Source organism: Aythya marila (genome assembly GCF_965140915.1).
Source record: "Aythya marila genome assembly, chromosome: 10".
Classification (NCBI taxonomy): domain Eukaryota; kingdom Metazoa; phylum Chordata; class Aves; order Anseriformes; family Anatidae; genus Aythya; species Aythya marila.
The window spans coordinates 2,162,626-2,183,150 of NC_139051.1; the positions used below are offsets into that span (position 1 = coordinate 2,162,626).

General features: G+C 37.8%; 1 protein-coding gene across 2 annotated transcripts; it reads left to right on the forward strand.

Annotated features, from left to right (window-relative positions):
- Positions 1-21: 21 nt before the first annotated feature.
- Positions 22-15,527, forward strand: CRBN (cereblon). Of its 2 annotated transcripts, none has more exons than XM_082767975.1 (11): positions 22-129; positions 3,149-3,261; positions 3,424-3,626; positions 4,501-4,650; positions 6,050-6,212; positions 9,307-9,369; positions 10,075-10,159; positions 10,687-10,802; positions 12,322-12,386; positions 14,137-14,268; positions 15,236-15,527. In XM_082767975.1, the coding sequence occupies exons 1-11, from the start codon at positions 63-65 to the stop codon at positions 15,417-15,419; spliced, it is 1,341 nt and encodes a 446-aa protein (XP_082624101.1). In that variant the 5' UTR covers positions 22-62; the 3' UTR covers positions 15,420-15,527. The 2 variants fall into 2 exon arrangements, with proteins under 2 accessions (XP_082624101.1, XP_082624102.1); XM_082767976.1 differs by having other exon boundaries at positions 29-129; positions 3,152-3,261.
- The last annotated feature ends 4,998 nt before the right edge of the window (positions 15,528-20,525 follow it).

Here is a 20,525-nt window from a genome sequence, read left to right on the forward strand (position 1 = left end):
TCGTCCTTCTCCTCCTCCTCCGGCGGCGGCGGCTTCCCAGGCTCCTCTCCGGGTAAACAGCGATGGCCGCCGAGGAGGGAGGCGGCGAGCCCCGCAACAACATGGGCAACCACCTGCAGCCGGCGCCCGGTAATGGCCGCTGAGGGGAAAGGGGGAGGCGGCGGGGCCGGCGGGGGGCCGGGGGCAGCGGGCGGGGACCGGGCGTGAGGCAGGGCCGGGGCGGGACCGGGGGCAGGGGCAGCGGGGCGACAGCAGGGAGGGCGATGAGGGTGTGCAGGGCACCAGCCACACTGTCCTGTCCTGTCCCGTCCTGTCCCGTCCTGTCCTGTCCTGTCCTGTCCTGCTGCCCCTGGGCCTTTGGGGTGCAGGAGCTGCTCCTGGGCACGCTGCTGTAGCTCGCCCTGACATATGTGCGAGGCCAGGCAGCAGTGGGAGGTTGTGCAGAGGTTGGCCACACCAGGCAGGGTTCAGAGAAGGGCAAAATCACCTGTTATTGTACATTTTCTGTTGTTTTTTTTTTTATTGACCTAGTCCACCAGTCCGTATTGGAAGAATAGACGCTCAGGCACTAGGCCTTCAGGTATTAGGCAGGTGGTCAGGTGAAAGCACACTGAAAAGGCATAGTTTCCACCAACGTGGGCAAATGCAGACACTTGACTCTGCAAATTTGGGCCGCTGTAAAACCTAACAAAACTTGAGGAAATCATCCGTCATTTTAGAAAGCCTCCACTCCGTCTAAATGCTCTGTAATGCCATTAGTAAACAGGGAAGCAGGATGTCCTCTGTACCGCACTTGAGGGCAGTGTTGAATTCCACTCCGTGTCCACACTTCCTGCAGTATTCGTGCTGGAATTTGTAGAGCAGCCTGGTTTCTCTGTCCTCACACACCGTCATAATTCGTCATGTAGGTACCCAGTGCATAATAACTTGCATTTTTCTGATTTAGCATATAGGGCCTCCAAACTGACGTGAGCTCATATTTTGGTTTTGGAAGCAACTCCTCCTAAACAAGAAAAAAACATTATTTCAGAATAATCATGCACATAGCTCTAAGTCCTTCTGGTAACCGATGCAGTTTGCTGTGGAAGAAAATTGCATGAAAATTGTGCCTTTGGCACTTGCCTTTCTCTTGTTCCAGTGTACTCGAGGTCTCATTAATCATGAAAAAAATCAACAAAAATACAGTGACAAATATACAGTTCCTTTTGTCTTCCGTCTCCTGTTCCTGTAGTGTGACTGAGTAGGAGAGTGAAGCCGGCAGTGTGTTTTCGACATTCACGTGGTGCTGCTGCAGTAAAATGAGTCATCATTCCTCTCAGCCTTCCAGCTTCCCTCTGCCACCACGCAGCCCTCAGTGTGCGATTTGGGAGAGAACGAGCAGAAGTTTGCAGGACGCAGTTGCTCTCAGATCAATGACTGTTAATTCCCTTTGTGTTCAGAAGAGCAAATGAAACAGCCTCTGTCTAAAAGGCTATTAAAACTGCTAATGATTCATGCAATTTAATGAGTGCATGTAAAGCAGAATATAATTTTCGGAGGAGATAGCTTCCCTCCCTGCAGCCCACACTGCTGCACCAGAACCACGTAATATTTCTGTTTGATGTAAATACAGTACTGGCTGGATCTGTAGCATGCGTGTGTCATGCTATTCCTCCTACAGAGAAGGGTCTGTAAACTGCAAGATCTAAAAAAAAATAAGTGAGATAAAACCAAAACATAACCATCAACTAAACCTTTTGTAAAGAGTAGGTTTAACAAATGTTCCTAAAGGCCAAAGAAGGGAAGTACACGCTCTCCAGAGACAGCTCATCTCTTCATTGTTCTCTCATCCTCCCACTCAGAAGGAGTAAGATCTTAGTGAGCAAGGGTGCTGGTGTTTCTGAAGGAAGGATCCTTCCTTACAAACCCTACCCCTTCGTATGGTTTGCTTACAGTACATTTCAGATGAGATAATCGCTCCACCTTTTAAGTTGTCAACACTAATTGCAAAGACAAGCAACTAGACAGCCTGCTGTAAGGACATTTTCCTGCTGACGTATTAGTTTTCAAGATCTAAATGATGTTTTTTTGGCACCGTTGGGATTGTCTTTTACTCAGCAGCTACTGGTGTAACAATCCTGCAGATATGATTTGCAAAGTTTACAACAAATCTAATTTAGACGTGTCCTGGCATATAAATATTATTTATGTTCCAAGTGTCAGGAAATAGGATCAAATAATACAATTACAAATGTGTGTTAATCCCATTATATTTGTTTTGGGTGAGTATTTACAGGCACACATTATATGGTAATACATGGAATGGTCAGTGAAACAGCATTTTAGAAACACGTTTTTTGTTATTTTTATTTATTTATTTTTTAATTTAACATATTTGTATGAATTTTATACAGATGCACTGGCTATGTGTTTAAATAATAAAACATACTGATAATTTAACTGTCTTCTTGCCCGAAAGTGATTTCAGGATTGATTCCTAGAACTGAGAAATTACAAGAAAGTAGTAATTTATAAATTCTGTTTGGTATCTTAAGATGTATTTGTAGAATCATAACATTCCCTTCCTTTGTAGTTATCTTTCTTGTGTGTGCCTTCCTGTGTGTGCTGGGTTTTGTGATTGTGTGTGGTACACAGTGAGCAGAGGCTGACAGCAGTGAAAGTGTCTAGAAACATCAGCAAGAGGCTGTGTGAATGTGGAGCTTCAGATTACTTGGAAGTCAGTTGCTTTATGAATAGTTATAGTGTACAGTGCTGTAGCACTGTAAGTGATGTATTCAGCAGCCTGTAAGAAATTAAGTTAGCTGGTATCCCTGCGTTACAGGCAGAACATGTTAGGAACTGTAACTAAAAGCTACTAGTGGGAAAAAAAAATCTGAACTGACAGAATTTGGATGATATTAGCTGCCCAAAAAAAGGTTGTTCCTTAGCCTTTCAAAAATAAATTACCAGCTTTTGACCCTTTCTATAGAACAGTGGTTTTGCTGTAACAGCAAGAATTTTTCATAGGTTTTACAAATATGCAAGCTGCTTCCCTGTGAAGATGGGCTTTAGCCTGGGAATTCTGAATGCGTTTCTATGATTCTCTTGATTTTTCTCCATATTTTAATTTTCATTGATTTGTACACGGTATTCTGTCTGTGCTTATTAGTAGAGAGTGAGGAAGAGGATGACAATGAAATGGAAGTTGAAGATCAAGATGGTAAAGAAGCCGAGAAGCCTAACATCATTAATTTTGACACCAGTTTGCCAACATCACATGTGGTATGTCTTTATGTGTCTTCCGTTAAATGCAGTTTGAAGAAGTTTTGATTGGTTTTGCATAACTGTTGTAAAAGCCTTAGGTTAAAGGCCTGATTTTATTTTATCCTCTTAAGTCAACAAAGCCTGGTGTACTGCTGTCATTTCCTTACTTATTGTTTTCAGTATTTAGGTTCTGATATGGAAGAGTTCCATGGGAGAACGGTGCACGATGACGACAGCTGTCAGGTGATCCCAGTGTTGCCCCACGTGATGGTGATGTTGATTCCTGGACAGACGTTACCTCTTCAGCTTTTTCGCCCTCAAGAGGTTAGCATGGTGCGGAATTTAATTCAGAAAGACAGAACATTTGCTGTTCTTGCATACAGGTAAAATACACGAGTGGGTTTACTGATGGTATGCAGCATGTATTTGTAGCACAGTAACTTTGGACACTTAATTAAAAGCAGATGATTGCATCAGTTCTGTGGTGAATAACTAAGTTGTGATCTGAAATTGTTAGGCGAAAGATGTCTTCGAGTACATCAGGAAGAAGGGTTCATGTGTTACTGGGTTGCTTCATGACAGTATCACGTTTGTATAAGAGGAGCAGAAAGTGTCAAACATTCCTTGTTTGAGCATCCTCTTCATTTCAGTAACTTTGAATGCATTGCCCTATTTTGCTTAAAAAAGCATCCTTGATCTGAAATACAAAAATGAGATTCTTGTTTTGACAGCTTCATTGTCATAAAGGTGTATTTGCTTGCTTTGTGTACAAACAAGCACAGACAATGGTTTGATAAGAGAGTAGAGAGACATGAGATATTAGAGAAGTGGAAAAGATAAAGGCTAATATATCCCAGAAGAAGCTGGGAGCATTCCTCCCTCTTCCCCCGCATTTACTATGGTTTAATTATGTAGGAAGTGGGAACAGTTGTTTTCTGGAAATTTGGTCTAAAGAATTTTGGTGCTTTCAATGTTGGCATTTCCAATACGGATACTTTGGTGATCCCCATGTTTCCAGATTCTTACCTCTACACCCTTAAGAAAACCAAATTAAATGGTTAAAAAAGAAAATACTATTAGAAGTTGCTTTTAAAATGGAAAAATAATGGCTGTATTTAATTGAAATTATTTTACCAAGTTTAGCTTTTTGGTAACAGTAAGTGGTATGACTGTACAGTCAGTGCAGGTGGATTGTGAAATCTGGATGAACGGTGCTATTTGGAGGGTAGGTAACCTTTTAAATTCTGTTGCTTTTAGTAATGTACGTGAAAGGGAAGCACATTTTGGAACAACGGCAGAAATATATGCCTACAGAGAAGAGCAGGAATATGGAATTGAAACAGTCAAGGTGAAAGCAATAGGAAGACAGAGGTTCAAGGTGCTCGAAATACGAACCCAGTCGGATGGGTAAGAAAATAGCCCATTTAATTTTACCTAATGCAAATCTTCTTTCACCAAGGCATTTACCATATATTGGGGGTGCATCTGGCCTGTCAGTCACACAACTGACTGATTAGTGTTTTTATGTTTAATTGGTAATTTCTTCAACTATGTGTTTTAGTTGTTAGAGCTTTGCTCTAAAATTCTCTAAGGAATGCTTGTGTGTATTTGATGTGGTGTGTGTGTGTGAAAATATCTGTCAGAACAACATTGTTTCAGAAAGTTAAGCCAGAAAAAGATGTTGATTTGTCTGCATTATAAGTGGTAAAACTTTCAATACCTCTCACATTTGTGCTTAAACCAAATGTGAAATGAGAAGATATTCTCCTTTATCAGGTATGTGTCTTGTGTTGTCTTGTGGGAAGGCTCCCTGATGCCATAGATAAGCTGCCTTGGCACCATGGATACCATTCTTAGGCTTTCAGACCTTCAGCTGAAGAAACAAAGAATACCTGTTAAACTAGCTATTTCTTACTATCTAGCCTTTTGGTTACAGTTACCAAATTCTGAATTTTACTATTTAAAAAACCCAGTGTTGAACACAAGATGGCAGCACTTGGATAACTGCAGCAGCAACGGCATTGTTCAGAATGCTGTATCCAGAAGCAGTTACGATAAAGTGTTTATTAGACGTTAAAGCGTTTTATTTTGATGGTTTCTTGTCTACTGACTAGAAAAAAACACTTTTATACAGCATGTCCACAAGTTTCATTCATAAGTCTGAATTTTTAAATGTACGAAATAAAGGAAGTAAGATGAATTTTCTCTTCATGGCAAGCTCTAGATTTGTTGGAGTGACTTAAACTTATATACAGTTACTCTGCTTTCAAATACTTTCAAATACAGCAGATGCCCTGTGCTTTAAGATACATAAGCATTCCCATTGTATCCCATGGAAAAGGAAGGTAACTGTGAGAGGAAAAAAGCAAACTACCTTTTGATGAAAAAGAGCAGTGATTTTCTGGTTTTGTATGCCTGTGCAAAAATATTTGGTAAGCAGCTAGTTCTGATTTTTAAAGGCAAATGAAAAATAGAGATTGAAGTATCTTCAGTGTATTGCTTCTGTCTTCAGTTTAGGCATGCTAAAGTCCAGTCAGCACAGTGGCTTTAATAATTTAGCAGAGGATGTCTGTATTTTAGACGCATATGTTTGGTTTGCTACAAATATACTGTATGTTTCCTATGGTAATTTGATTCACATTGCTACAGTTTTAAAAAAAAAAAAAAAAAAAAAAAAAAAAAAAAAGAAAACTTGGATGAAATGGATTCTTGCTTGAATTCTATAGTACCATGTAGTGATAAACAGTAAAATCAATTTCTGAAACTCTAGTGTATGTGTATATATGTCTTTTTTTTCTTTTATCAGAATCCAGCAGGCTAAAGTACAAATCCTTCCTGAGCGAGTGCTGCCTTCAACAATGTCAGCAGTACAGCTGCAGTCTCTCAGCCGATGCCACATATTTCCTTCTTCAAAACCTACAGCGTGGCAGGACCGAGCTTTACGTCAGTGGTGGCAGAAATATCAAAAGGTCAGAAGCTAATTTTTTTTTAAATTACTATGTTTGACAGTATTTTGAAAATGAGTATGAAATTCCATCTGTCTTCAGAAGTGGATGCATGACTGGGACACTAGATGCCAACCTCCTGCTTTTTCACAGGCTTTGTGATTATTTATCAGCTGTTAGCGGCAGGGAAATACATGTTTTGTATGCGTTATATTTGTTTTTAATTATAGTAGTATTTGATTAATGCTATTAACATAATATTTCATGTAATAATATTACAGTTGTTACTAATTTATACATAAGCACCTCAAAGAGAATGCTGATCGCTAAAGCGTATAGGTGATGAAGTGTTCATGAAAAAAACAAAAACAAATTAATGTTTTTTTATTCGTAGGCAGGTCAAAGAAACATCTTGATGTTAACAGTCATTGCTGTGGCAATAAAAATAGTGACAGTCAGTGTGGACAGTGCTGTGGGTCTTGTTTTATACTTACAGTAATGTTTGGCTTTGAAAGTGAGGATGCTTTTATAACTCTTTCTCTGTGGCTGGTTGATAGAGGTAGAAGAGGTTCTTAAAGAGCAGAGGTGACTCTCAAATTCCAACAGTGAAACGGAAGACCTTTGATGTCTAAAACGTAAGAACTTGGTTGTTTGGAATCATAACTACATTTGCTAATTTTGTTTTAAAACCTGCTTCAGTTAGAGAATTGATTTCTGTACCTGCAGTTCCTTATTTACAGAAATTGTGGATCCACTGTAGAAAGATGGCTCTGTTTTTTAACTCAGTCAAATATTCCCACCCAGGCATTGGCTAACAGCTAGGCTGAAGGTCAGAGGTGGTCTGAGCATGCTTTATGGTGCACTTTCACTGTCTTATAAACATTTATCTATCTAAAGTTTTTGTTAATTTTTGTGCTTAGTAATTTTCTTTCTCAGTTTGCAGCAATATTTCTATACAACAAATTTATTCAGTCCAATTGCACATGCATTTCTAATTTTTTTTTTAATTATTATTTATTGGTATTTGTTTAACAGACTTCCTGGCATAGATAGTATGGAATCAATTTTGTAAATTTAATTTAGAAATTTTCTTAAATTTTGTTATGTTACCAAAAGTGACACATTAGGAAAAGGTCACAAATCTCTAATTGTTTCATGCAATCTACATATGTTGATGTGTTAGCTAATAGAGGAAGAAAGTGGTTTTACACATGAGCAATGTGGGTGAACTAGCAGTTCCATATTATTTCCTAGAGCTTTCAGAACTTTATTTGCTTTACTCTTTGATTAAAAAGAAAACCAAAACAGTAGAAGAGAAATAATCACTATCAAGGTGTTGGTATGGCCATTAGGGAATTAGGCTCTACTTTTACTTCACTGGTACAAATTCTGTCATTGCTTGTTTACACTATTTTTGCAGCACTGCAGCTGTGACAATACTTGGGAGGGAATTTGCACTAAGATCATAGGGCAGAATTTTCAAGACTCCTAAGTGGCAGATGCCAAGCCTAAGCTACAAACTTCTGCATTGCTCAGGGGAATGATAAGGTGTGATTTGTGCTGGAGACATCTGTGCTATTTAAAAGGTGCTAAAATATGCATTTATTCAAGCGAACGTGCGTGCACTTTTACCAGTATACAGCATTTTCCTTTAGAAGTCTGAAATAAAGCATGCTGTCAAAAGGATGGTTTTGCTGCAATAAATTACATTCCTATAATAAGCAGCATGCTAGCATGTTGTACTAGCAGAGCTGCACCACCAAAGCCTTTCAAGTGTAAACCTGGCTCCTTCTCAGGCACAAAGACCAACTGTCATTAGCAGTCAGTAAGTGTGCACGGTGAGGTTAATGGGACAAGAGCTAGCACTGAGGACAGGAGAGAGGATGTGGTGAAACTCTAAACAATTCGCCACTGTCTGCTTGGAGATACTTCTCTCACTGTAGAGAATTCATCAACTAATTAGAGAATTAACTAAGCAAATACCTTTTCACTGCTGGTAATTGGTGGCTAACAAATTCAGTTTTGTCAGATGAATGCAGGTAAAACCTAGGGCTTCTTGTCTGCAGGATGTGCGCAGGGTGCACACATGCTGAAGATAATTCAGAGGTATGAAGCAGCCCTTTTTATTTTGTTCCACCTTACCTGCTGTTTTTATGTGTGCAGACGTTTTAGTACACAGTTCAAGTGCACGCATTAGTCATGTGCACAGTGAAGTATGATGCAGCTAGCATGGCTAACTCCTACTAGTAAAATTTTATTTTAAAAGACTAGAAGTCAGTAAAAATAATTATGAGACCTTTGGAGGACTTTTTTCTGATGTTCTTGTTTTCTTCCTCCACGTTTGTTTCTTACTCCATTCTCCATTTGGGTATGTAATTTTATTCACAGGAGGCTGCTAGATGGATATTGTGCAATATTTTGTCTTTGGGTAGTAATAATAAAGCTGTTTAATAAATTTTCAGTAGGCTGTCATCAGTATCGATGTTCAGTAAGCATTTCTGAAAATATTATTTCCATTACAAATAGATACAAGAACAAGAATGGATAGCAATATGTGATTAAGCATCAAGGCTGCCCAACAGTTTTCTTAGTCAGAAATGGTTCTGCTGTGAGAAGGCATCCTCTGAAACTCCTAACTTGTGTGTGGTTATTTTTAGCTATGTTTTTAACACATCACTTTTCCACTTTAAAAATATGACCATATATTCTTTGAATTTATAAATATCAGCTTAAGATACCTACTGTGGCCCATTAATCTCCTATGGTGACTAAGGAACAGATGTGCTATCTAATAGTCCTTAAGTTTTTTAACTGTCTAGATTTCAGGTAGATGCTGTTTTGAAATGCGTATTTCTCATCACTAAGCAGTAAAAATACTTCTAATGCTGAGACAGATTTTCTGAGAAAATCCATGTAAAGTTTATTTTATATAAAAGTCTTCATACAAAAGTCCTCAGTGCATCTGAGAAGTGTTTTGGAAGCCTCATTTTGAAGTACTGGTTTTGATGGTGATAATTTGTTGATAGTCAAATATGCCTCTGGTTTATTTGTGTGAACAAGAAATGTTGGTAAGATCTGCCAGTGGTTAAAAAATAAATATTTGTGATTTTGGTTTTAGAGGAAGTTTCACTGTGCAAGTTTGACATCTTGGCCCCCCTGGCTTTACTCTTTGTATGATGCTGTAAGTATTACCAAGTAATATCTAATTATTGGATAATATAAAAGTTTTAATTTTGGCTTGTAAGTTATGTTTTAAAGAAGGGTACAGCTTTCAGTTTACTGGTAAGAGCGGGAAGGACTTGCCTCTGTATAGTTGTTCCCTAGTGCTAGAGCATGCATCTGGGATGGATAGAAGAGGTTCAGGTTCTTGCTCTTTTATCGTGGAACAAAAAACTTGATCCTCTATCCCACATGCCTCGGATGGGTGTCCTAACCAACTTCAGTCACAGGTGCTGACTTACTTAAAAAAATATATTTTATAGGTATAATATATGTAATCTTCATTTATGTATGTATATATGTATATTAATACATAAAGTAATTACTGTAAGGGAGGGACAGGTAAAGAGGAGGCTAATTCTGCCTAGCCCTGATCTGTTTTATGCATCTCTAGAATTTGAACAGTTGTTTACTTACCTGAGATGAGATTTATACCTACCATTGGTTGATTTTTGCTCATTTCCCATCTCCTTTTACATTTGAGTTAAAAATACACAAGTATGAAGTGTTTATAATTATTGTAAGTCTTAAAAGCTGATGTCCACTAGGGAAAATAGCTTACTCTACATCTTGCTTCCTTTTTTTTTTTTTTTTTTTTTTTTTTTTTTTTTTTTTAAGAAAACAGAAATACCTATGTATTTAAATTAGGCTTTTCTTCTAAAAAAAGGAAACCTTGATGGAAAGAGTCAAGAGGCAGCTACATGAATGGGATGAAAATCTTAAAGATGAGTCTCTTCCAACAAATCCAATAGGTATGATGTTCTTCAGCTTATGAATTCAAATTTGATTTAGGAAAAAAAAAATCCTAAGAAAATAAGAGTTAGATAATTACTTTCAATTGACAGTCCATTCCTCACTTCCAGTTTCCAGCAAATTTTGATGGCTGATTTTGACAAAAAGATGATAGAACTTTTAAAGATGTGATCATCTCCAGCTGTTTTGAAAGATGTTCAGTAGAACAAATAGAACTCGATTGTGCTCCATGGCAGGAAGAATGTGATAATCTTTCTTATGAAAGCATGAGCCAAAAGAATACTAGATTTTAAAAATTATTATGTAAGTCCAAGTGGTCCATCACTGGTGATCTTTAACTATGGATTAGACTAATATGTTAGAAGTAGTTTTAGGTGTACGTGATCCAGCTTTAGGGCAGAAGGATATGCTGAGATGACCTCTGGAAGTCCATTATAAACTTAAGTTTTAGCACTCAATCTGTGAGAACTAGTACACTTTATCTCTTCCTTAAGTTCTAACAGGTCTGATACTTTCTCATTTCTAGATTTTTCTTACAGAGTTGCTGCTTGCCTGCCAATTGATGATGCATTGCGTATACAGTTGCTTAAAATAGGTAGTGCTGTTCAGCGACTCCGGTGTGAATTAGATATTATGAACAGAGTGAGTATTTGGTTTACCTGTTATTTACTTTAAATTGTTCTCACACACACACGCACACACACACATAAAGTGACTGTTAGAATCTATAACAAGTAATTCATCTAGAGAGTGAGTTTGCAAGTTTTTATTTTACCTTCACCTTGAAAAGTTGGTTTAAGAAAGAAAATGTTGTTAATTCTAGACTTTATTTGGCAGCAAGAGCCACATTTGCTTTTGTCAGAAATTATTTGAAAACACGCAGCAATTCCTTCACCAAGAGGTGGTGCTAGTAGTCTAGTGTTGTTGGTACCGATCTTCGGAACATCAGAACACCATGTTGCTGTATAACATCCTGCAATCAAGTAGCATTGTGCCATGAAGACTTGATGATTTTGTAACAAAAGATAAATCTTTGTAGTATTGAGTTATTGAGTATAAATCTTAGACTAAAAGGATTTTGGCAAAAGACATGTATTGACTTGTTAAGCAACACCTTTTAAAGTTATTTTAAAAGTTCTCTTTTCTTATTTTCTTTCCATTCCATGGCCATGTAATGCTCTAAATGTAGGATGTAGTTTTATTTTTACATAGTACATAGTGTAATAATAACATACTATAAATTATATATTATAATGCAAGTATTTGTCAGTCAAACTCATGTCAAATCCATCTGTTTTCGGAGCAGTGTTTGCTAAAACATCTTGCAACATTTGCAATAGCAGTTCAGATTGCTATTCTCTTTCCAAAGAGAAAACATTTAAAGAGTCATCAGTTAAAATGTACAAGAGTCATCAATTAGAAGTTTTAACTGTAAACTTGCTTATGTCTGGTAGTGGTAGTTGGAACATTTACTATCCACTTTTTGAATGGAGAGACAAATTAATGTTTTGTTAATGTATTCATATAACAGTGCACCTCCTGAAAATTCATGGTAAAGCGTTCTACTAAGCTGATTTTTAAATGGATATTTTCTTGGTAATGTCAGCAATTAATTGCTTGTTCTGCTTTATAGAAATTATAGGAGAGAAATTGCTCTGTCATAATCTTTAAGAAAAAGGTCAATGCATCTTACATATTTGTCTTGAGAAATTCAAAATCATTGATCTACAGTATTTGCAAATTTTAGCAGAATTTAATGATTGCATTCATCTTAATGATTGTATTCATCTTTCTTTTGTGTTATATATTAAAAGAGCAAAGTTTCTTTTTTTCTAAGTTAGATTTTAAAGACCTTAGCAAGTTGACTTGCTTATTGTGTAGTCAGATTATTCAGATCCTCTTTTTATTTTAAAAAGCAAGTGTATAAAGATTTTTTTTTATCTTTTGTATAACAATTAACATTTACCATAAGGAACGAAAATGCGTATACATTTTTATCCTTTGGTATAAAGAGAAAATGTAAGTGATTCCTACCCGGATAAACAAAGGAATTGGTACAAAGCCTATTGTGAGGGAAGGGGAGAGAAATTTTATTATTTGCCAGTGTGATGACAAGTATCTGGAAATGAATGAAATTACCATGTTGGTTTTTCTTTTCAAGTGTACATCTCTTTGTTGTAAGCAATGCCAAGATACAGAAATAACAACCAAGAATGAAATATTCAGGTGAGTTTATTGCTCTTAATCTTTGTGAGGTTCTTGATCAGAAACATTGGCACAGCAAAACATATTTTGCCGGGGTATGTCTTATAACTAATGTGTTTTCCACAGCTGTAATAAAATTTAATTAAATATTTATAGGGAATTTTCTTTATAAAACAAACCAGGTTGTTTGAGCTTTTTTAATAAAAAGTTAGTAAATTCAAACGTCACCATGTATATTGTAACACAAGGCCTTTCATAGGAACTTCTTTTATCACCTAGTCCTGCATCTTGCCACGTGCACTCAGTGATGAGTTTTGAACTCCAAAACTCTACGTATAAAATTTGGGACCTCATGAAATAATAGGACAAAAAATACTTTCCTGGCACTTCATTTTGACTTTCTGTATGCCAAAAAACTTGAGCAGCAGATTAAAATGCACTAATTGTGTGACACAGATAGGATCCCAGGGTGTTGTTGTGTAAGCAAATTACCTGTGTATGTTGTTAAGCATTGTGATACTTCCCTCATTTAAAGAACATAGGGTTTAAACCTAATAACTGTACTAGGCCCTCACTGTATATTCGACCTGTACAGTATCTTCCATGTTAAACAATGATAAGACTGTACGTTTTCCAAATGATTGATACTTCTGGCAGTCTTGTCATTGTTTTCATCTTGGATAACTAATGTCTGTCCATCACCTATGATAATATGAAGGTTAAAAGATGCCTTGGTGTAAGAACGTAAGACTCCCCACAGTTTTCTTTTGTCAGTGTGAAAAGAAGCTGATGCGATAATTAAAACCCATTTCTTATCTTCCAATTAAATGATGGATTCCAGAAGTGACAATTCCTGCTGTGTTGACATGATGTACTTTGACAGAAGAATGATGAGATGTTAGTGTAATGAATGCACATTTTTGCTGACTTTTAAAGTTCGATTTAAGAGTAGCAATATAGATGCTACTTGTTTTTATTGGAAGCTGTTACTCAGTAAAATAAACTATGAGTCTGTCATGCTTTTTTTTTTTTTTTTTTTTTTTTTTTTTTTTTTTTTTTTTTTACAACTACTGAGCTGTACTTTTTTGAGGGAAACATTAATAACAACCTTAAGTGGGGGAGTTGCATAACAACATCCTGTCAGCTCTCCTCTAATAACTTGTCCTCCTTAGCAATAACTTGTCCTCCTCAGCTGGGCAAGATGCAGCTGAATATTTGAATCTCTACTTGGGATAATATCTTTTTAACTACCTTTACTGAAGTAGAGACTTTTAACTAGATAACAGGAGTACGTTAAGGCAGTCCCTTCCCTCGGCCTGCCAGCAGTGCTGGGCCTGAGGCACCCCAGGGCACGGCCGGCCCTACTGGCTGCCAGGGCACACTCCTGACTCGTATTCAAGTTGTCATCAACAGCACTTACTAATTTCCTATCATCTGCAAACTCTGTATGCTTTTGAGTCCCATATGAGATCATTTACAAAACCATTGAAAAGAAGTGGCCCCAAAATGGAGCCCTGAGGAACCCCTCTAGTGTCTGGTCACCAGCCTGAAGTAACCTCACAATACTTGTTTGCTTGCTATTTTACATAACTATTTGCTTTCAGTTTTTAATAACATAATTAAAAGTAGATTTTTTTTTCCACAGACTGATGTAGTTCTTTTGCTGTGCAAAATAGTTTTAACCATCATTGGCTGTTTTTCATCTGTTTACATCTGAGAGCTTTTTTTTTCTTTCATGAACTTTGTCTAAATTCTTAATTGTCTGTTGTAGTTTATCCTTATGTGGACCCATGGCAGCGTATGTGAATCCTCACGGATACATCCACGAAACCCTTACTGTATATAAAGCCTGCAACTTGAATCTCAGTGGACGACCATCAACAGAACACAGCTGGTTTCCTGGGTAATACAATTAAAAGAAAATTTATGTCACACCTCTCTGGTAGGAATTATTTTGCCTAGATATGCACGCTTCAGGCACACATTCAAAACTTTGAATATTTAACCTCTCAGCAGCAGCTGAAATGTCAAAATATATTTGAGTTACAGTTTAACAAAAACATTATTTATAGTTCCACAAAAATACTTGTTACAGCTTCACCAAATCACTTTTCTGTGTGGCCCTTTCTGTACTGCAATGTCAGAAATCGTTCTTTTGTCCCTTTGGCTATTGTATGTCTAAAGCAGCATAAAATATTACATTGCTGTATTTCTAGCCAGTCCAAGGTTCTTGACTAATGCATGCACTCATTAACTCTTGCATTTTTTTAAATTTCATTTATTTTCTGGACTGTCACATAACACTGAGTAATGACTTGGAGGGCAGGTGGCATATCTATCTTAAGAATTGCATGCTTCAAGATTCCCTGAGAAAAACTTTTAGCTTATAGTATCTGGAGTTAATTTTTCTCATCCTTACCTGTTTTCTTGGTTCTTTTCTTCTCTGGTTTTGAAATATTCACGTTCTGACTTTTGAAGCTGTTAAAGAAAAATCTGTCTGGAAAATGTGGTTCCCTTTTAATTTATCAGCAGTGCAAAAATCACTTTTATTTCAGTTAAGCGAATTACTCTCCAAGAACCACTTTCTGACTCTTTTTTTATGGCACACAGCATTTCATTATATTGTTGAAATGCTGTGCTACTAAAATACTTCAGTTACTTTCTATACTTGAAGGCTGATTTATTTTTTATTTTTTACGATTTGCAGGGTTTTAGATGAGAGCTGGATACCTTGATTCCCTAAGATTCTTTGAAAATCCAGCTTGAAACTATTATTCTCTGTTCACTTCTGTAAGTGAACTGTGGTCTAGTATTTTGAAAGCGTCTTTTCTTTACATGTTAGCATCAACCTTTTCTTTTGTTTTTGATAGGTATGCGTGGACTATAGCCCAGTGCAGAATCTGTGGGAACCACATGGGATGGAAGTTCACAGCTACCAAAAAGGATATGTCACCTCAAAAATTCTGGGGATTGACACGGTCTGCTCTCCTGCCTCGGATTCCAGAAACAGATGATGAATCAGGCCAAGATAGATCACCGTTACTCTGCCTGTAATCTAGTAACCTGCTTTTGGAGGTGAACAGGCAGTGGTCTGTCTTTTAGATGCATCTGCTCAGTTCTGCATCTGATGCTTACTTAACCTTAAAACAGAATAAAAAACGACCCCCCCCCCAAAAAAAAAAAAAAAAAAAAGCACACACCAAACAAGCAGGCTCACTACGCTTGGATTTGGTGTGCATCCACATTACTGTTGCTTCAGCCACCCTGAGAACTGAAGGTTGAATCTTTAAAATGACAGCTGGGGAGAGAAGGTGGTATGAGACACCAAGAAATCACTTTGATGCGTCTGGACAGAGTTGACTGATCTTTCTACTTCTGTGTATAATTTCAGAAATGTTTACTGCTATCAACCTACAGTGAAAGAAGGAGACAAAAACTAAGATTGCAATTAAACAGAGTATAATTTATGCAATATATGATGGTAGATACCAGTTACTTACTGCGGAGTATTTCCCGTAATATACTTCAGTGTTTTTGATGAGAATCCCTGTTTCTAACTATGTGGAATACTTCCAATTTTATGCTTGTGCTGTTTCTCAATTATTAACTGAATAACCATAAAAAAGAGTACAAGGCTGAAGCATGTATTTTGACTGATACTGTGTTGGAAATGTTAGTGGCAGTATGTAACTGGCAGAAGCAAGAGCTGCCTGCAGCTAGAACAAGCATGTTACAAAATGCCCTTTGAAAAAAAGCTATTATTATGTATATGGTCCTTATAAGTTATCTGATGTATTGAGCATTTTTGACTTTAAAAGTCTTTTAAATTTTAAATTATTTATACAAAACATACAGATCAGTCCCAGAACATAAAATACATTGTCATTTACTGTTGAATGTGCTTATATTTACTTTCCAAAATTATTTCTGTGAAGATTAGTTTACAGGTATGCATGCCCAGGGTTCCATGAAGTATCCTCTGCAATACGAGACTGTAGAGACAAGGTTCTCTGGTTCTCTATCCTTTTGATAAGGGGGAGGCAACATATCATTTTTTTTTTCTTGTAGACTTTCATATCAGAAGGTAAAATTTTGCATTAGCACCTTACCCTACAAAAGGCAAATGTTTCTGAATAAAACAGAAACAAAAGGCAGTGCTTTTCGTTTGTTTTTGTTTTCTGGAGTGCTGTCTGTGCTACAGACATGGGTGCCAAAACGGGGCAGCTTTTGCTGCTGCTGGGTTGATTTTTTCATCAGAATGCACTTTGATGGCGGAAACTGAAGATGGCAAGATTTCTTCAGTTTGTGTGTACATACATATTTTCTTTTTCTTTTGAAGCTTTTTCATTCACTTTATTTCTTCTGTGTAAATCTTTAAGAACTTACATTATTAAATACTATGACACAAAACTGCTTAAGATTGAAGACATAAGCCACTAATTGTTCCTTCTCAGTCACACTCTTACATCAAACATGTAGCATGGATAGATTACTGCAGTGAAAGGCTAAAGCCAGACCTCTACAAGACAAGTAGCTGATTTAAGTGGTAATGTGGTATTTGTTACAGCACAGCTGAGAAAAAATCCAGATGTGAAAAGACGCTAGAAGCTGAAAGGCTGTTAGGATAGTTTATTACGCTAGGTATGTAGAAACTAATGATTGTGTAACTCAGGTTTAGTTCTTTGAAGCCTTCTACCTCTGTGCTTCTGTGATAACTTTTGTTCTCTCCGTAGACATCTTTAATACCATATTTAATTGTGTGTGCAGTGCTCTGACTTGCCAGTGAACCATGAAAAGCAATACTTCTTTGAATATAATTCTGAACAAATAGAGGGTGAACGATGGCTCATTTTCTTAAAGAAAACATTCTCTATTTTGATTATGTTTCTATAATAAGCTTTCAAAAGACTGACACGGGAAGCGCTAGTGTGAGCGAGAGACTGTGAAACTTCTGTACTTAGCAAGCACCTAAGTCATACTTTGCTTTCCCCCTCACTCCCTGCACCGGCACAGACATACATGCAGCACGCAAATGGGTGCACACAGACACGTGTGGCTTAGCTGTAGGCTTAGTTTATTTTTTTCCCTCTGAGATACTCAAGTACCTGTTGTTCCTGTCGCCCTCGGTAGGTCTTGTGGGCAGTGGGAAGGCTGAAGGTGCTTTAAAGTACCTTCTGCTGCCATTTGCTGTAAGCATCCACAGAGGGTTTGGTGAGTGGCGCTTTTAAAATGATCGTTTTCTCAGCTCTCACTGAACTTCATAAGGTGTTTTGGGTTTTGGCCAAGTCTTTCAGATTGCCTCAACTGAAAAATGGCGTTATGGTGGCAATGTTTGAATACAAAATAAGCATATTTTTGGTATTGTGTATATATAGTCAAATGTAAACTAATATAATCGAGATAAGTCAGAAGTAAATTTCGCTCTAACTTAATTTTATTGTTGATGATGCTTTTCCATCTGCCTAACCTTCTGTGTAATTTGCCATTTCAAAGTCCATGACAATTTCCAGGTTGAAAGCAAGTATAATTCACCTTGCTGCAGAAATGATGAATCCTGCTGTGGTGAAGCTGGCCATTGAAGTGGTACATGTGTAAGAATTCCCAAAATGTACTGCACGTGACTTCCAGCGTGGATGTAGAGTTGTGAATGGTTCAGTACGTTGGTTAATATTTTCTATGCTTTTTTTCTCTTTTTTGGAGAGAAAACTACTAGAATGTTGGGATTGTGGAAAATTATTTCTGACAAATATGGGCATCATACGCTTTTGAGAGCTAAGTACAAAGGAAATCAGAAAATTTTATGATAATAGCTGTATTTACTACGTTCATTGGTTGGCTTGTAGTTTCATGCTGTAATTAATCCAACTGACATGCTGGCTGCTGCCAAAAGGGACTGCTTCTCTCTTCTCTCCCACTGTAATTTGTGTCTGTACGTGAGACCTGGGAATTACAGAGTCACAAGATCGGAGCACTGATCGCACAGCCACATTGTGCCAGGTCTGGCAGAGGAAGGATGAAGAAGCATCTGGGAGGGATAGACTGGGGACTGCCCCGTTGAGCAGAAGATCTCAGCTGGGTTGGAGTACGAGCAGCATAGAACTGTTCGTTTTCAAGCTATCATTGCCGTAGCCGTAGAATAAAGACGTCATACAATCGGGGCCTGTAATTTTGCAAGTTTTCATGTATTTTAGTTTAGATGATTAGGTAGAATCACAATAGGACATTTGCACACCTGTTCTGAAATGTTCAAACTGTTCTTTTTTTAAAAAATAATAATGCTATTTTTGTATGTGCTGCAATTAATTTTGTTCCTCATTGTTTTTCACCTTTAATTGCTTTGTACAAGCTGCAGAAGGGGTAGCACGTTTTTTGCTTTAACTCTTCCTCTGTCTGCCTTTTGGGACAACTTTTTCTGAAAAGTCTTGTTGCTTGCAAACATTTGCAAAGAATAAAATTCAATCTGTTTCAAAACTGATCTTGGAGGACACATTTTTTGCTGACTGGAACAGAAAGAAAATGGGTTTACACTGTGTTTTGAATTGTATTGCTTACGGAAAATGATGCTAAGGGAGTTGAAGAGCAAAGGACAAGGCACAGAACAGCATGAAGATAAAGCATAGGTTGTCATTCCAACTAATAACTAAAATGAACCATTAGGACATTCATCTCAAACTCTTCTGTCTCATCTGTACATGTATTTTAATCTGCGTGAGCAATTCCTAGATAACACTGCTAGCGCAGGACTTGTTCCTACTGCAAGAATGTCCTGCTCTTACTAAAGTTCTGCAGCATGCTCTGGACCTTACCTTCCCCTGTATTTTCAAATCTTAGTGTCTTATGAGAGCTTTAAATGGCTGCATGACAATCCCCCCCCCAAAATGTGCAGGTAGTATGAACTCAGGATGGGTGCCACGCTACTGGAAAAGCCCCACAGTTTTTCTAAGTGTTATTTAGAATCACATGGAGTGTGTGACAAAAGCACAAGGATTACAATGGGGATTGCCATGCCGCTTCTTCACAAAGCCACCTGCACATGCCCCGGAGCACGCTTCCCGGCCTCATATTTCTTTTGGTACAGTTTTATCTGAAGGTACAGTGACTAAATGAGGCTATAGGATTGTAGTTTAGGCTATATGCAGGTAGTGGAGCATGCTGAATTGAATTTCAGACTCTTTGGGAGCTATTGTCTTACCAAGTTATAAAGAAATTACCTAAAATGTCAAAGCTTTAAATCCTTGTCCCCTTGCACAGCCTGGTAATGAAGGATGCTGTTAGTCTTGCTAGCACAATGCTCTCTTAATGGAACATAATCTGCACTGTCCCATCGGAGCTGGGAGAAGCTTTTTAAGGGAGGAAAAGGAATGATTACACTACAGCCGGTCCTGCTCCACGATATTCTGTTAGATTTGTTAATTTATTGAGGCTTGTAAGAAAGGTCACCCACCTGAACGAGAGCCTTTATAGAAGACTGGATACCTAAAGATGTTACCCCTGATTTTACTGGCTCCATAGAGAAATTATAACTGGTTTGATACGGGAGTGTGTTCTATGGCTTCCTTAATCTTAGAGTGCTCTTCTAGAGAAGGCAAATGTGACTTTTAGAGTGCTGAGAGGCTACACTAATTGAAAAGATTCATCAGTGTCCAAGTATTGTGGCACTTGTCTGCATTCAGTTTATGTTTTCCTCGCTGTACACGTTTTTCCCTGCCCATTGGTACCTCTGCTTCTAGTACATGGGAACAAATAGGTTGGTATTGCCATCAAAAAACTATTTGAGTCCTAATCCCTCGAGATTCCCATTTAAGTTAATGAGCCATTTGTGTCTGTACCATATGGGGAAGTAAAATAAGGATAATAATCCTGCTTTTATGTTCAGCTAGATGAATTCCCATGTACAACGCTTATTTATTGTGCAAGCTGTAGATACAGGCGTCGCTCTTTCCCCAAGCTGAACAGAAACAAGGTCTGGGGGGGCTGAGGTGTAAACTTAACAGACCATGGCACAGTTCATAACTGTTTAGGAAGCACAGCTCCCAGAAGCGCATGTGCGCTGGAGATTTCTTTGTGAATCTACTGCACCGTGTTACTGTGTTTGGAAACCCAGCGCAGCGCCTGGCCCACTCCAGCCACGCCACTGGGGTGACTTCAGGGGCTGTGCCT

Bases quoted from the DNA above. Each gene is read 5' to 3' on its own strand.
- CRBN (XM_082767975.1), top strand. From the start codon at position 63: ATGGCCGCCGAGGAGGGAGGCGGCGAGCCCCGCAACAACATGGGCAAC. The intron at 9,370-10,074 runs GTAAGTATTACC...TTCTAAAAAAAG, and splicing joins TTTACTCTTTGTATGATGCT to GAAACCTTGATGGAAAGAGT. The intron at 10,803-12,321 runs GTGAGTATTTGG...TTTCTTTTCAAG, and splicing joins AATTAGATATTATGAACAGA to TGTACATCTCTTTGTTGTAA.